General features: G+C 40.8%; 1 protein-coding gene across 2 annotated transcripts in view; it reads right to left on the bottom strand.

The window, feature by feature from the left end:
* The window catches only part of ZFAND3 (zinc finger AN1-type containing 3), a 317,502-nt gene that overhangs the window by 36,864 nt on the left and 263,587 nt on the right, over window positions 1-17,051 (bottom strand). For both annotated transcript variants that reach the window (XM_054493096.2, XM_054493097.2), the window contains one exon: window positions 1,043-1,210. In XM_054493096.2, the coding sequence (XP_054349071.1) occupies window positions 1,043-1,210 (168 nt within the window). The remainder of the gene's footprint in view (window positions 1-1,042; window positions 1,211-17,051) is intronic.

The following is a 17,051-nucleotide window of genomic DNA, read 5'->3' as shown; positions in this document are numbered from 1 at the left end:
AGTGACTATTACTTTATAACTGCTGAGTGAACTATTTAGTCCTGACTGTCAGCAATAGTACTTTTAGGATATCTTCGGCTGTCCCAGAAGTGAAAGAGGGCTTCTAAAGCTCACTTCTCAGAAAGAAAGAAATAGGATTCTCAGAGGCTACAGACAGGTCTCAAAGTCAGCCTGATGACAGCTGAACTGGTCTTCAAACAATTTTATAATATTAGGTTTTAAAACCAGGAAATAAAAACAAGTACAGGAAACTGTAAATCAGCCTAAAATAATGCTGCTACACAATTTTGTTCCTATGTGTCATGATACATGTGGTCAAGAAGAGAGAAAGGGTTGACTTAAGTTTCGTTCCACTGTGGGTAGGCATCCCTGTGCAGCAATTCTAAAAGGTATTACACTACAGCATACAGAAGGAAAGGTGACTGTAAAGCTATTTCAGACTGGGTATATGGTGGCTCATGCCTGTAATCCCAGCACTTTGTGAGGCAGAGGCAACAGGATGGATTCAGCCCAGAAAAAAAAAAAAAAAAAAGGCTATTTCAAGGTATTAACTGACTAGATGAACTAAGGTTCAAAGGAAATTTTCTAATCAAAGCTTAATTTAACAGGGATATGGAGAAAAAATCTTCCATTTATCATAAATAGTAAGAAGCTCATTCAAAATTAACTTAATATCTGAATTTTATGGTACACACTCCAGAATTTTGCTTGTTTGGTAAACTTCTGAAGTCGTGAGAAGAAACCAGAGTAGTAAGTGGTGGGGGAAAGTTGAAAGCACTAAGCAGTGAGATGTAGTTCTAAGGAGATACGCATTAAGAACAGGGGGATGTTTTTGTCTTTTTTGCATGTGTGAGAATAAAGGGTGTCTAGAGGCAAACATCCTATGCTCCTGATTTCTCAAGCCCCAAACCTATATTGCATGCACTACTGTAGCAAACTTACAGTACTCAGAAGAACGAAAGACTTCAGCCACTTAATTTCCAAAGCTGGGCCAAGGTGTTAAGGATACAGTCTGCATCACGCCACTGGGGGAGATGCTTACCGCAGCGACACGATCCCAATTCCTGCTGCACCAGCTCCAGTTTGGTTTGGCACTGGAAGCACCGACGTCGACTCTTCTGTTTAGATCGACTGGTTTCCTCAGACCGTTCCGTATTCTCCAGTAGTCGTGGCCGTTTTACTGGTGAAGCCTCATTCTCAGACTGTGAATCTGACCAAAACAACATATTTGGGGATCAGGATTAGTGCTTGGCCTGGCAAGCACAGTTGATTAATGTATTTCCAGGCATTCTCCTGACCGGGCTACTGCCCTTGTCCAGGAATCAGACCCATGAGAGCCAGTTGTGACTTGCTTGGTTTATACTGCACAAACCATGACAAACTTTTACCTTTAGTGCTGACTTCTAACAAGCTAGGCCTGAGCTGGAGAGGAGGGTGCGGGTGGCTCAACAAAAACCAGTTCTATGTTGTTGTTTTTAAAAAGAGCTGAGATTCTATGAGGAGACCATTCCAGCTAGAAATGGGGTCCTGTCTTTGTATTCCCTTGCTGAGACCTAGATGCTTACTGCCTGTATTGGTTAGGTATCTTTTCTTGGGCACTTGCTTGTCCTCAAGTAGACCATAATTCTTTAGAGATGGGACTATGTCTAATGTATCTCTGTATCGCTATGCTTTCACAATTCCATTCCCAAAGCCAGCGTTTGATGAGTGATCTGTAATCTTTTATAGTAAAACTACTCACGTTTCTACTCTTAAAGACACAAAAGTCAGGTTCTAATACTGACAATTAGTGCAATTTGATTCAGAATGAAGGGGCACCTCTGCTGGTGCACATGCAAGCTGCCCTATGACCTCCACCATGGGGTGGTGCAGCAGCAGCAGCACCAGGCACCCCACCTGGAGGTGGAGCCAAAATGGCAGGTGGAGGGGGGTGTACTCTGTGAGAACTGTGTCTTGCACAACCTCAAAAAAGTAATTAAGATGCAACAAAGCTCTTATCACAGGCAAGGCTATAAACGACTCTTGCCTTCAATAAACTGGGCAGCTCTTTGGGGCTCTGTATTCCTGAAACAGCTGCCTGCATACCCACGATGTACCTCTTACCAAGTTCCAAATTGTTTGTGCTAAATTACCTCTAGAAGGGAGTCTCCTAAACAGTCTTCCTCAAAATAATCCAGATGCCACACCTTCTCACCCCTCTGTCACCCCCACCTTGGTCTAAGCCATGACCAACTCATCAAGCCTACTACAAGAGCCTCTTCACTGGTCTCTCTGCTCATCCCCTTGTCTCTACAGTCTATTCTCCACATAGCAGACAAGTGACTCTGTTAAAAATCAAGTTAGAATCATGTTACTTCCCTGCTCAAAACCCTCTAATAGCTCCCCTTGTCGGAGTGAAAGTCCAGATATTATTCCCTTTTATATCTTTGCTCCAACGTCACATTTTCTTTTAAATTTTATTTTGCAAAGTCACATTTTCATTGAAGGCTTCTTCCCTGATCATCACTTCTAGATCACTGAATCCCTATTCTTAGCACTTCTCCTCATGTTTCCCTTTTATTCCTCCACAGCACTTATCTTTAACATTATGCCCTAAAAGAAAGCAAACTCCAAGAGGGCAGGAAATTTCACCTGCTTTGTTCACTGATGTTCCCTCCATGCCTATGGCTCAATAAATATTTCTTGAATGAATGAATTTGTCTCCTAGGCAGTCCTAATCTTCTACTTAAAGTGGCTCTAGTGAGAAGCCACAGCCTGTAGGATGTATTTAAGTGAAGGCTGTCTGTATGCCCTTTCCTAGCCTCCCTGTGTGTGAGGAAGATGCTGCACTTCACCCAAGATTGTCCAGTGGACCCCGATGGTGATGCTGGTAGTTTGCTCATAGTCCCCCAGCCCTGCTGTGCTGTACTGGCATATGGAGGCCCTGCACCATTCTTAGCAACTACAGACTTCATTTTTCATCTCATTTAATTCTTCCAGTCCTACATGACATTTTGCCCCAATACAAACCAACTAAATAAGGCCTCTGATGAAAACAATTGAAGGCAAGTTCAGCCTATTTCCCAGCTCTGCTAAGCAAAGCCGTCTAGGCCCAGTCAGTGTGGTGACTAAGGTGGCCACAGATAGGGCAGGCGCTCTCCCTTCTTCTACAAGAGCAACAAGCAACAATTTAAATATAAATCATTACAAAGCAGTCAGCTGAAAGAAATTCACCTTGTATGAGCCACACTGCTCTCGGGGGGCGGGCGGGGCGGGGGGGTCCTTTTACACAAACCAGCAATGGCTCTATTTGTATCAATAACCCTATTTAGAAATTTTTTTTTTTTTTGTAACAAGAAAATTCTAGAGTAAAAACTGTAACAAAAAATGTTTTTTTCTGAGACAAAAGTCCTAAATTCAAAGCATCCTTATAGGAAATTACTCCCACTGGGAGGCAGGTGTCAGCACAAGATGGGGAGGCAGCTGAGGCCTTTTCATTATTACTATGATTAAAATCTGGAGGACCTTGGCACAATGCCAGCACACTTCTAATCTAACACAGAACTGCTCAGACCCTGAGCCCCTTTCTTTCACACCTCTGTGTCTGAAAATGCAGAGTTCACATTTAGAGCTCTTTCTACATGAATCTATCCCAAATTGTCAAACATGCTGTCCATCTGCAAAGCACCCACCTCCATTTCTAAAACAAACCTTTCCTGCAAGGAGAAGACAATTTAATTTCACTGTGTCAATGAAGCTGGGGGAAAAAAATAAAAGACAAAAAGAATTTCAGTGTGGCAATATTATCCATAAGGTAACTATGTCCAAGTAAATAAGGGAATTAGATATGTGAAGAAAAATTTTTTTAATGTATGAGTCCTATGGCTGAGAAATAGAATTCATATTTACATAATCACAATCATCAGTCATCACCAAACAACCCACTTTGATGGGACCCCCCAATCCCTGCCCTGCAAAGTTAGGAGGCCTGTGCAGTCTTGACCTCTTTTTCTCTTAATTCCCCACCTTATCTGACCAATGGGTATTCAATAGCAACACTAAGAAATGCCTACATGATCCCATGCTGAGATTTTCCTTGATCTATTCCACATTAATATAAAGACCACTGAGTTATTTGTTCTGGTAGGCAGTAGGCATGGAATATTCTTGAACAATGAATCCTAAAGGAGGTTTCTGATGCTGCCACAGCTTCTGGTATGATATACTGGTCATCCTAAAAGAACACCATTAAGCCCTACTCAGTCCTCTGACAATCAATGTCCCAGCATCCATACAAGTCTATGACCAAAGGCATCCATGTATAGAAAGTCTGGGCCCCAGGAAGCAATCCTAGATGATTCTAAAGCAAGGCAGAAGAAATATCTAACAGAATGTGTTATGTTTTAGAATCAAAGAAACTATTCCAGATAGCAAGAGATCCACACCTTTGAAACTCTGGAATATGCCCACTTACTCTTCCCTAGATGAAGATCTGTTAGATGCTCTCTAATGCTCCCTGCCACCAAGAGCGAAGGTAAATAAGCTTCCAAAACTGCTCACTATCCTCCACAAGCTATTGCCCAAGAAGGTGACTGTGTATGTGTAATTTCTTCGAGAAGCAAATCATTCTCCGGCATTTTCTCACAAGTCAACTTAGTGTTTTAATGAGAAGCTAATGAAATAAATAGTAATCTATAGAATCATCCTCACTTGCATAAGAAATTTACATTTCCTCTGCTAATTAGTTAATGAAACCTTTGTGCCATGGGGCAAGTTGCTTAAATAAGAGAAACAGATGTCCAGGGCAGGGGGTTCTAATGACATGATAATGAATTAAATAATTCAACTATTCATTTATAAGTTTTATGTCAATTAGAAAAAGACTATCAGGGAAAAAAAAAAATCCAAACATGGTTGACATTAAAGCAACCATCTACTGCCCATATTTGAATAAATTAACCTGTAATGATTTAGTTTTGCTCACAAATATCATTCCCTGTTACCCTGAAGCACTGCCAATTTCCTGAAAACACCTAACAGTCTACTTGCATACTCTGAACTTGGGCAGTAACAGTTAAATGTGGAGAGAGAGGTGACAAGAAATAACTCTTACATGCAGCTTTAACTGTCAGAAGCAGCGAGTCCTTGCAAGGAGCATGCTCATTAGCAGCAGGAGGAACTCTCGTGCCAAGCTGGAAACCATTCCCACCCCAGGAGTTAACAGTGACTTCTAATTAAGGTCCTTCATAAAGGGCCAACAAAGCAGATTCTTTTTTTCCAGTATGCTTTTACTTGAGAACATAATCTAGTGTAGTAGATATACCCACACAGAGCTGCCACTCCCCCATTCCAGGTTCACAATTCTTGGTACTCACCAGACCCCTGCTTTCTCTGCCAATGTTTAATAGAATGAGAAAGATATCATATCAGATCTAGTCAAAGGAAGTCTGATCAAGAATCATAATGTGATTAAATAAGGAAGGAAAATCTTAAGAATAAGGATTTTGCCTATTTAGCTTTCTTGGTTTGAAAGTAACTGCTGCTTAATTTTCAACAGAGAGACAAGTACTACACAGTCCATCTCTCGGTATCCAAGGGAGATTGGTTCCAGGACCCCCCAAGAATACCAAATTCCACAGATGCTCAAGTCCCTTATATAAAATGGCAAAGTATTTGCATATAACCTATACACATCCTCCCGTATACAGCTGACCCTTGAACAACATGGGGTTTGGGGTGCTGACCCCCGTTACAGCTGAAAATTTTCATATAACTTCTGACTCCCTCAAAACTTAGCTAGTAATAGCCTCCTGCTGACCAGAAGTCTCACTGATAACACACAGACAATTAACACATATTTTGCATGTTTTACGTATTACATACTGTATTTTTACAATAAACTACAGGAAAAAAAAATTAAGAAAATCGTATGGAAGAGAAAACACAATTTCTCTTCCTTAAGTGAAAGTGGATCATCAAAGTCTTCATCGTTGTTGTCTTCACGCTGACTAGCTGAGGAGGAGACGAAGGAGGAGTGGGGGGCTGGTCTTGCAGTTTCTGGGATGGCAGAAGCAGAAGGAAATCTGTGCATAGTGGACCTGCACAGCTGAAACCCATGTTGTTCAAGCATCAACTGTACTTTAATCTTCTCTAGATTACTTATAATCCCTAATACAATATAAACACTATGTAAATAGTTGTTATACTGTATTATTTAGGGAATAATGACAAAAAAACTACATGTTCAGTACGATACAATCATCCATTTTTTCCCAAATATTTTCAGTCTATGGTTGGTTGAATCCATAGATGTGGAACCCATGGATATAGTGGACTGGCTGTACAGTAATTTTAAAGACATGGAATCTTCTGAAGAGAGGAATTCTTCTAATTGTACTTTCCTAGCCAATCTCAGAAAGTAGTGTTAAGACTTTCAATTTAAGAACACAGTTTAACTGGAAAGCTTAACTGGAGACAACAAACAGAGCTACTTCTTTTAAAATTCTGTTTTGTCTCTGGCAGAAATTCACATTTGTTCCTTACTGTCATTCTTGTCTTTATTACTCATGTTCCCGCCTGAAAATTTCCAAATAAATTGTGTCAGGCCTGTCAAAGCTGAATCTCAATCTCTCTTAATCTCCTGTCACCCTGCAGCTGGCAGCCTGCACACACCCCGTGCGCTAACCATGGCTGTGGCTTCCTGACATCTCAGGCAGACAGGCTTTTAGGCCTCTGTACAAGCCAACACTCACAACACAGAATAGGAGAGTGGGAGAAGCAATGTGGCAACAAAGAGAAGAAAGCCTTCTGCTACTCCCTTTACCCACACCGTCCCTTACTTCTACGAAAGATGAATCTGTTTAATCTCAGGCTCCATGACAGCTTTTGAGGTACTCAATCAGTTTTTTTAGAACCCATCAGTTTCTTGACAGATTGACAGTTGTGATCCCAACAGCCTATGCAAACATCAGTAAGAGCAATAATTAACGAACCCTCACACAATCACTGCTGTTTCTCCTTTGACCATTTAAAAGGAGCTTTAAGCTGGTAAAATCTTTGTCCACGAAAAATACCACACTCTCACTGGAAAAACTGATAAAAGAGGCTTGAAAAAAACCTGCTTTACAGGTACTTTCTGTGTTTCTCCTCATGCTTTGCTTTCAGGGTATATGCTGGGATTAGATTCATCTTCTCCTGACATTTTACTCTGTGTGCCATGAAAGACTTTAAGAGAGAAAACACCTTGCTACCCATTAAAAAAAATTCCCACCTCATTTGACTGGAATTTTCCCTTCCTTTCTTAATGTTTCCAATGACCCTAAAATAATTTTGGAGTAACACATCTGTTGAAAAGCCATTATGTGGACAGAGAACGAGGTTCAAGAGGCTGATTATTAAAATTTTGTGGAGAATGCCATCATCTTCATTTGATATGGAGACGAATCTAGCTTGAAATACTCCTAGGATGCCATGTCCTAGATCATAAACATTTAAAAAGTCAGTTGTTCACAAACTGCCAGGCAGTACGATTCCTAAGCATTAGTCTCCCTCTCCTCCTGGGAACACAAGATTGGGAGATCTGGAATGGCTGATCAGGAAGGCTGACCATCTTGGGAGTGCACCTGAGCTTTGAGGTCTTTGTCCTTAGTATGCTCAAAAAACATACGGCATCAGAAATCTTCTTGGGGCCAACTCTTATCATCTACCAATCAGATTCTGGTCCTCCAGATAGCAACGCAGAAGCTGCTTCTGTGGAGACATTTTTGACTAGAAGACAGCTTAAAGAGCCGCAGAACACACAGAAGTCAGGAGAATAAAATTATCGTATGCTCTTCAGGAGATGAGTACCCAAAACCCCAAAGGTATGTTTTAAAGACTGAGATTAGGTTTTTCACTTCCTCACTGCCCATCTTCCCTTCCCATTTCTGGTGCACAGGAACTTGGAAGCTGATTTTGGAGGTACACCATGATACCAGAAACAAGTGACTATGAATTCATCAAAAGATCAAGCAGGAGAAGCTAATGGGCCATGGGGGAACAGCTCTCCATCAAATAGAACAATCTTAAATGAAAGTCATGGCAGGCTGGGCGCAGTGACTCATGCCTGTAATCCCCGCACTTTGGGAGGCCGAGGAGGGCAGATCATGAAGTCAAGAGACTGAGACCATGCTGGCCAACCAACATGGTGAAACCCTGTCTCTACTAAAAATACAAAAATCAGCTGGTAGTGGCGCACACCTGTAGTTCCGGCTACTCAGGAGGTTGAGGCAAGAGAATTGCTTGAACCCAGGAGGCGGAGGTTGCAGTGAGCCAAGATCACGCCACTGCACTCCAGCCTCGGCGACAGAGCAAGACTCTGTCTCCAAAAAAAAAAAAAACAAAAAAGTCATGGCAGCAAGTCCAACAGTTTTAGAGGGCAAGGTTTTCCCTCTAACTCTTCTTTCTAATCTATATGCCTTCCATTTTTTTTTCTTGCCTGTGCTGGCTAGTCCTTCTGGTATGATGCTGAACACGAGTGTTGAGAGAGGACACCCTTGGTTTGTTGCCAGCCATAGGAAAAATGCATTTAGTCTTTACCCAACTTTTTATTTTAAAAATTTCAATAAATAAAATTTAAAAATTTCAAACATATAGAAAAGGTTAATGAAGAATACACTAAGCGCCTGTGTACACTCCATTCAGATTCAACAATTAATGTTTTATCACATTCCTTTAACTGGACTATAATGGTTAATACTAGGTGTCAACTTGATTGGACTAAGGGATGCCTAGATGGCTGATAAAAAGTATTGTTTCTGGATGTGTCTGCCAGAGGAAACTGACGTTTAAGTTGGTGGAATGAGAGAGGAAGATCCACCCTCAATGTGGGTAGGCACCATCCAATCAGATGCCAGGATGGCCAGAACACAGCAGGAGGAAGAAGGTGGGATAAGTCTGTTTGTTGGTCTTCTGGTCCTCTTTCCTCTTTCTGCGCCAGATGCTTGCTTCTGCTTCTCATGTGCTTGGACATCAGACTCCAGGTTCTTCAGCCTTTAGACTCTGGAGGTGCACCAGTGGCTTCCCAGGGACCCAAGCTCGGCTGCAGACTAAAGGGTGTACTGTCAGCTTCCCTTGTTTTGGGGCTTTTGGACTTGGACTGAGCACTATCGGCTTCTCTCTTCCCCAGCTTATGGAAGGCTTATCATGGAACTTCGCCTTGGAATCATGTGAGCCAATTCTCCCTAATAAACTCCTTTTTATAAATATATATATCCTATTGGTTCTGTCCCTCTGAAGAATCCTAATACACTCGCCCCTCCATATTTGTACTTTTTTTCTCCCAGAACCATCTGAAAATAAGCTACATACATCAAAATACTTCATCCTGGAATACATAGATATCTAATAATAAGGGCATTTCCTTACATGACCAAAATGTCCTACCTAAGAATATTAATGCCCCAATGTCACACAATATTTAATATTCAGTCTATAGTGAAATTACCCTCATTGTTCTTAAAAGCATGTCCAATCAAGTTTCATGTGTTACATTTGGCTCTTATGTCTAAATCTCTTTTAATTTAGAACAGTATGTCCCTCAAACTTTTTGTTCATTCATTCAAATAACATAAGCTTTTTTTTTTTTTAACAGTCCTTAGTTTTCCCGTGGAATGTACCACCACCTGGATTTATTCTTTCTTTCATCAATCAAGCAAGCAATCAATCAGTGGTATCCTGTAACTTTTAAGGAGGTGGTTATTTATTCATTCAGGCTAGAGTGCAGTGGCACAATCATGGCTCACTGTACCCTTAACCTCCTGGGCTCAAGTGATCTTCCTGCCTCAGCCTCTCGAGTAGCTGGGACTACAGGTATGAGCTACCACGCCTGGCTAATTTTTTGTATTTTTAGTAGAGACAGAGTTTTGCCATGTTGCCCAGGCTGGTCTCAAACTTCTGACCTGAGGTAATCCGCCCACCTCGGCCTCCCAAAGTGTTGGGATTACAGGTGTGAGCCACTGTGCCTGGCAGGAAGGGAATATTTAATTGTATACTTTCTCTGTTACACATTCACAACCAGAAATGTAAAACTTGCAGCAGGCACCTGACAAGCCCACATGGCATGGCTGGAGGACTGGCACAAGTAAAGAAGGTGAAGGGAAGGTACTGTGTAATCAACCCAGTTTCTACTGCACCTTGCAGTTGGGGAGAAGAATGCTGTTCCTTCAGGTGCCTCCACTTCACCTCTTCCACATACTGGACATCAGAATATGGCTCATGTGTGCCTTGGCAAGGAGGAGATGCTTACACAAACATTAAGAGATAAGCTTGCTACTAGTGCTTTCAATCATGATTTGTTTTAGTCTGATGGCATTCTCTGTGACTGAAATTGAACCCAGCAGGCCACACAAGTCATTCTTCCAATTATTTCCTTTCCAATGGTCTCCTTGTCTTTTTCTGATTGCCCTTTACCTCCTGACTGACACCACACTGCTGTTAGTAGTTGCTGTAAGACATCTCTTCATAGCTGCATTACTCAATTCTCTAAAATTCTTATTTTAAACCTAAGGAAAAAATTCACCAGACTAAAAAACATAAAGAAAAGCCCAGGAATGTTCATTTGGAAAAATAACCACAATTTCATTTAGTGCAATAATATTCCCAGTTTATTTGATCTGTTTAATTTATATAGGCTTCTCGATTAATGTCTACTCTGTCCAGGGCCATGACAACAGTCAATATCTCATTCATTATTTCGTAAGTGCCTACTGTGCAACAGACATTGGGCTTTGAACTAACAAATCAAAACTAAGTACAGTAGTGAGCTGTCCCCTCAAGGAGGCCCCAATCCAGAAAGAAAGATATACACACACACACATATATATATATACATACACACACACACACACACACAAATACAACTAGGGCCATAGTAAGTGGTATGAGGGCAGTGTTATGAACACACAAACTAAAAGTGATAAACTCTGGGGGATGGGGTGCTTAAGAAGTAGATGAGAGAAAAGTCAGACAAGGTATCTCCTGGATTTAATTACTATATTTCCAGGCATGTAGACAGATGATTTTTAGCTTATACCTGTCATCCCCATATTCTTTCCTCATAGGCCTGCCTTTAAGAATGTCATTTGTAGGCCAGGAGTGGTGGCTCACACCTGTAATCCCAGCACTTTGGGAGGCTGAGGTGGGCAGATCACCTGAGATTGGGAGTTCGAGACCAGCCTGGCCAACATGGAGACCCCATCTCTACTAAAAATACAAAGTTAACCGGGCGTGGTGGTGCATGCCTATAATCCCAGCTACTTGGGAGGCTGAGGCAGGAGAATCACTTGAACCTGGGAGGTGGAGGTTGCAGTGAGCCCGAGATTGCACCATTGCACTCCAGACTGGGCAATGAGAGCAAAATTCTGTCTCCAAAAAAAAAAAAAGAATGTCATTTGTATGTAAGTTGCTAATCATCCACCTTCTTCTCTTTACCAAAAACCATCCACTAAATAGAACATTTCACAGTCTGGGAAGCAAAGGCCCTTGGAGAACACCAGTTTGATGGGTTTTCAGGGAAATGAAGCTGTTGTCTGTCTTCTCCCTCCCTCTGAACCCACGGGGCTCAATTTTTTTCTTGGGGGCCCATGAACATCTCACTAAAGTGTCAATGGTCAGCTCAGTTTTCCTTCTGTGATGTTTATTTGCCTTATTTACCTAATATTGGTCTGTCTGTTCAGATATACACATGGCTTTCACTGCCAATTTTTCTCTATTAGGAATGTTCCAAGCCCATTTTCTTTTTATTATTAAATGTTTTATTTTGAGGTAACTGTAGGTTCCCATGTAGTTACAAGAAATAATACAGTGAGATCCCATGCCCCCTTCATCCAGTTTTCCCCAAGGGTAACATCTCACAGAACTCTAGTACAACATCACAACCAAGATACTGATATGGATACCATCAAGACATACAACATTCCCATCGCCACAAGGATTCTTCTTATTGCCCTTTTATAGCCACGTCCACTTCCCTCCCTTCCCCAGTGATCCCTGACAACCTCGGACAAACTAATTTGTTCTTCATTTCCAGAATTTTGTCATTTCAAGAATGTCACATATGTGAATATATACATGGAACCATACAGTGTGTACACAACCCATGTGTCCAAACTCATTAAAAAAAATTTTTTTTTAATAGACTGGGTCTTGCTCTGTTACCTGAGCTGGAGTGCAGTGGCATGATCACAGGTCACGGCAGCCTCAAACCCCTGGGCTCAAGTGATCCTCCCCTCAGCTTCTGGAGTAGCTGGGATTACAGGCATGACCCACCATGCTTGGACTTGTACAAGCCTATTTTTAAGGCCACTTATCACGGAAGGTGGATACGACAAAAGAGATTCCTTAAAGTTAAGCTTCCTAATAACTGCAATAATGAACACTAACACAAAGCACATATTCTTTATCAGCACTTTCTAAATGCTCTTACATATATTAACTCATTTTGGTGTTACAACAAGGCTATGAGGTAGCTACTACCTGCATTTCACAGATGAGGAAACTGAGGCACTGGTTAAGTGAACTGCCCACAGTCACACAGCTAGTAAGTGAAGAGTAGCCTGGCCTAGAGTCCTTGCTCTTAACTACTATATATCCTGTCTCCAACAGTTGCTACACTTAAAGATGCTACTTCTACTTTCCCATAAGAGTACCTTATTACGAAGACAAGTTTCTGCTACTTTTTGCGTATACAAAGACCCAGCTGTGTCTGGGATGAGGGCAGGGGACAGATCCTGGGGCAAATATAGGAATGAAAACAAGCTCCTCTATTTCATAAAATCATCTTGTCCAAATATGATTATTAATTTATCTAGGATATATCTCTGTTGAATAATTCTACTTGTCCTCTGCTCTTAGAATATGATTTATAAGACTTCTCACATGATTTTCTTTCCACTCCTGCTAACTCTCTGGATTTCTATGGACTGTAGTCATATAGTACTTAATTTATTCCTCATCTTCTTTTCTGATGTACATCATTCCACCAGTCATATCTTAGACTTAATCTTGGATTTAGATACTTGCATGTTATTTTTAAAGACTTCATCCACAAAAGTTTCTTTACTGATTACTTGTAGGATACAAAAAAAATTTCTCCCCATTAGCACAAGAAAACCTAGATATTTTCATTTGAAATTTTATTGCTTTTAATAATCAGATAAGGTAAAACATGTCTTCTCAGCTTTATATGGGTCTCACAGGCAGAAGTCAAAGCTTCCTCTTCTCAACAACCCTGAGAGTGTCCTACAGCTCATACACGAGGTCTCTTTACCAAAAAGGCACAGATGAGGATGGGTTCATTGAAAAACTGCAGCCACCATCCCTGTTTGTTAAGTGCCATTTCCACTGCACTAATTACTGAAAGGGCATTGCCAGGAGCTAAATTCCTCAGAGGTGTCTGGTCAGTGGAACCTGTCAGGCTAGCAATACAGCAGTCATCCTTTGTGGCTGATACTTCGCCTAGCACCATTTCCTTGTTTTAGCTTCTCCATATTAGCAAGACCTCTCCTGCCTGCCCAACTATATTACTTTTTTCTCATAAATTTTTTAGTTCTCATTGTAAATGACAAATGATCCTCAATAGATAACCTTTCCTTTTTATAACATGCTTGGGCATTTTGGAGTTCAACAACATTACAATGCATTGATGTTTAAAAATACTACATTTATAGCATCAGTGGAGTACCAAATAAGGTAGTACTCTAAGACAAAACAGAGAGAAAAGCAAAACTGAAAAACCTAACAGAAAAATCTACTTCTCAAAGTCCACATGCCAAAGTCCCCTAATTTTAATCTGTTCCTTGGCCCCAAGTCAGTCTATGACCATGAGAATTCAAAGATTTGTACAGTGCTAAGACTAGATAGAACTTCAGTTCTACTATCTTTTGCAGTATTTATCAGAACAGCAAAATCAGCCAAGATTTTTCATCTGCCAAAAGAGAGAAACTTGAGAAGTCCATGAAGTGTGTGTGTGTGTGTGTGTGTGTGTATATATATACGTGTGTATATATATTATGTGTATATATATATACACACACACACACACCCCAAGATTTATTTTCGTATAGTTAAGTCCTCAATGTTGCTGACAGGCTCTTAGAAACTGTGACTTTAAGGAAAACAACATATAACAAAGCCAACTTTTTTTCTCATAACGTCAGAACCAAATGATGTTATTTGAGGACCTGTTGTCGCTCCCCTTAAAGTCGCAGTTTGAAAGATTAATCAACAACATTAAGTGAGGACTTACTGTAAATGTGTTTAAGATGGGCAATGCTGTTTTCATTTTCTTAGAACATTCATGTAGAAGTTAAACTTCCAGCCAGGCGTGGTGGCTCACGCCTGTAATCCCAACACTTTGGGAAGCCGCAGCAGGTGGATCACCTGAGGTCAGGAGTTCGAGACCAGCCTGGCCAACATGGTGAAACCCCATCTCTACTAAAAATACAAAAATTAGTCGGACATGGTGGCATGCGCCTGTAGTCCCAGCTACCCCGGAGGCTGAGGCAGGAGAATTGCTTGAACCCAGGAGGCGGAGGTTGCGGTGAGCCGAGATCGCGCCACTGCATTCCAGCCTAGGGGACAGAGCAAGACTCTGCCTCAAAAAAACAAACAAAAAAGTTAAACTTTCTAAAAATACAGAGTAAGTCTCCGCCTACTCTGTAGTTACGTGAAGCCTAGAGGTATTTAAATTCGGCCTTGTAAAATTATACAACTTTTGGGCAGCTGGATAGTACCTGCAACTGTGGGCAGTTCCTCCTCCTGTTGACTTATATTTGGACACGTCTGGAAGGAAGAGACAGGCCAGAAGTCTTCGAATAATGGTGTACCCCAACACCTTGGTCTCTAAGTATAGATGACTTGCCCAGGGGTTAACCTAATCTGGCCCTGGGTCCTTTGTCAAAAAGACTGAAAATAGATTTCCTTTATGGAGAAACACTGAGTGTAGGGGTGAGGTAGGGAAATGGGTAAAGATGAATGAGACACTACTTCAAGTAAATTTTCTGAATTTTTATCAAAAACATACATACAGACAAAAAGTCAGATATTCCCATGTAAATTATCCCACCCCTATGAAGCCTAAGTACCCTACTCATGGGTGTTTCTGATCTTCCAAATGTTTTGCCTGTCTGACTTATAATGCAAGCTTTCAGGGTGGGGGCAGAATCAGCTATGTTCAATACTCTACTGGTACTCAACAATAAGATGAAGATGAAGAAGAAGAACATGAAGGAGGAGGAGGAGAAGAAGAAGAGAGGAGGAAGAAGAGGAGGAGGAGGAAGAAAGAAAGGAGGAAGATGATTTCTGTAATAGGACAAGTTGCTAATGATGGTAATCTAGCAGTGAGAGACTGTCATCCTGTGGGATATGCTCCAGGTTTAATGTAAGGGGGAAATGTTTGAACGTTTATATTTTGCTGTTTAAAAAAATCAGCTTGAATGCATAACTGAGTAGATGCTAAAATTAAATAGCTGATTTGTTTTTAAACTATTTTTGTTTCCAGTTTAGCATCAGCTTAATTCAGTTCCTCTCCCTTCCTATCATTTAGTTTCTTCCACCCAAAAGTTAGTCTTCTTTTTTTTTTTTTTTTTTTGAGAAGGAGTCTCGCTCCATTGCCAGGCTGGAGTGCAGTGGCACGATCTTGGCTCACTGCAACCTCCACTTCCCAGGTTCAAGCAATTTTCCTGCCTCAGCCTCCCAAGTGGCTGGGATTACAGGTGCCCACCAACCATGCCCGGGTAATTTTTGTATTTTTAGTAGAGATGGGGTTTCACCATGTTGGCCAGGCTGGTCTCGAACTCCTGACCTCAAGTGATCTGCCCGCCTCAAAATTTAGTCTTCTGACTCACTGCTCTCAAGACAAACCCTTAAGCTTATAAATAAATAACTTCTGCACCTCATGTGATGTAATGCTAAATGAACCAAAAGTTAGATTTCTTCTGGTATATTATGACAGAGTGCCCAGAGAAAGCCTTACACCTTTTCTTCTCCCTGAATGAGTATATTAGGTGTTCCTTATACAGGGTTGTGTCAGTGTTGATGGAGGCACTACTAAGTGTATAGAACGTTTAGGAGAGCTGAAGAAAGCTGCTTTAAGAAAATGGTTTATACAAAAAAAAAAGAGAAATAACTCCATTTGCAAAATGAGCTGCTGAAAAATCAGAAGCAAGGAATTCTGCATAAAATCATTATCATGAAAATTGTCTTTAGTATGTATTTGAAACATGAGAGGAGCAACTATCTAACATTGTAACCTCAATTCAACCATCTTTACCAAAAGATTTATCAAGATGTCCACATTGTGATCCACCATACCAAAACTCAACTATATGTTATATCAGTGTTAAGTTCGCAATTTTGACAATTGTACTGTAGCTGTGTAAAATAATTCCCTGATTTTAAGAATTACACACTGAAGTTTTGGTATAAAAGGGTGTCATGTCTGCGATTTACTCAAATGGTCAGGGATATGGATATAATACACATACATACATGTATACAGACAGATGCAAAGAGAGCAAGAGATAAGGCCAATGTGATAAAATGTTAACATTAGGAAAAGCTGGGTGGGGGGGTACCTAAGAATTTTAGGAAATATTCTTATAACTTCTGAAGTCTGAAATTATGTTAAGAAAAGAAAAATCCATAACTATATTCCAAGCAGCTATCCTTAGAGATAAGTGGCTAGAGTGCCTACTGAATTCCTTCTCAGAAATGCTGACACTGCTTAGGTCTGATGGGAAAGTACATGACAACATGTTCGTAGCTGGTAATCAACAGTAGGGTCAGAACTTATGCTTCTCCGGGTTTGCAGTGAAGTCAAAAACTTACCTGTAGGTACACTTCAGTGATTACTCACAGACTTTCACTTGTCATCTCTTGGTCCTTACTTCCTCCAACACCAATAAGAACCTATTTTTCATTGCATTAATTACTGCAATGGCTATTCTAGGAAGGATGATGACCAAGACCTTAAGATATGATTTTAATCTTCTAGAAATAGGTTTATCGGCTGGGCGTGGTGGCTCACGCCTGTA

The sequence above is a fragment of the Pongo pygmaeus genome, chromosome 5 (assembly GCF_028885625.2).
Source record: "Pongo pygmaeus isolate AG05252 chromosome 5, NHGRI_mPonPyg2-v2.0_pri, whole genome shotgun sequence".
Taxonomy (NCBI): domain Eukaryota; kingdom Metazoa; phylum Chordata; class Mammalia; order Primates; family Hominidae; genus Pongo; species Pongo pygmaeus.
The sequence above is the reverse complement of the archived record's forward strand: the minus strand, read 5'-3'. Positions and strand labels throughout refer to the sequence as shown.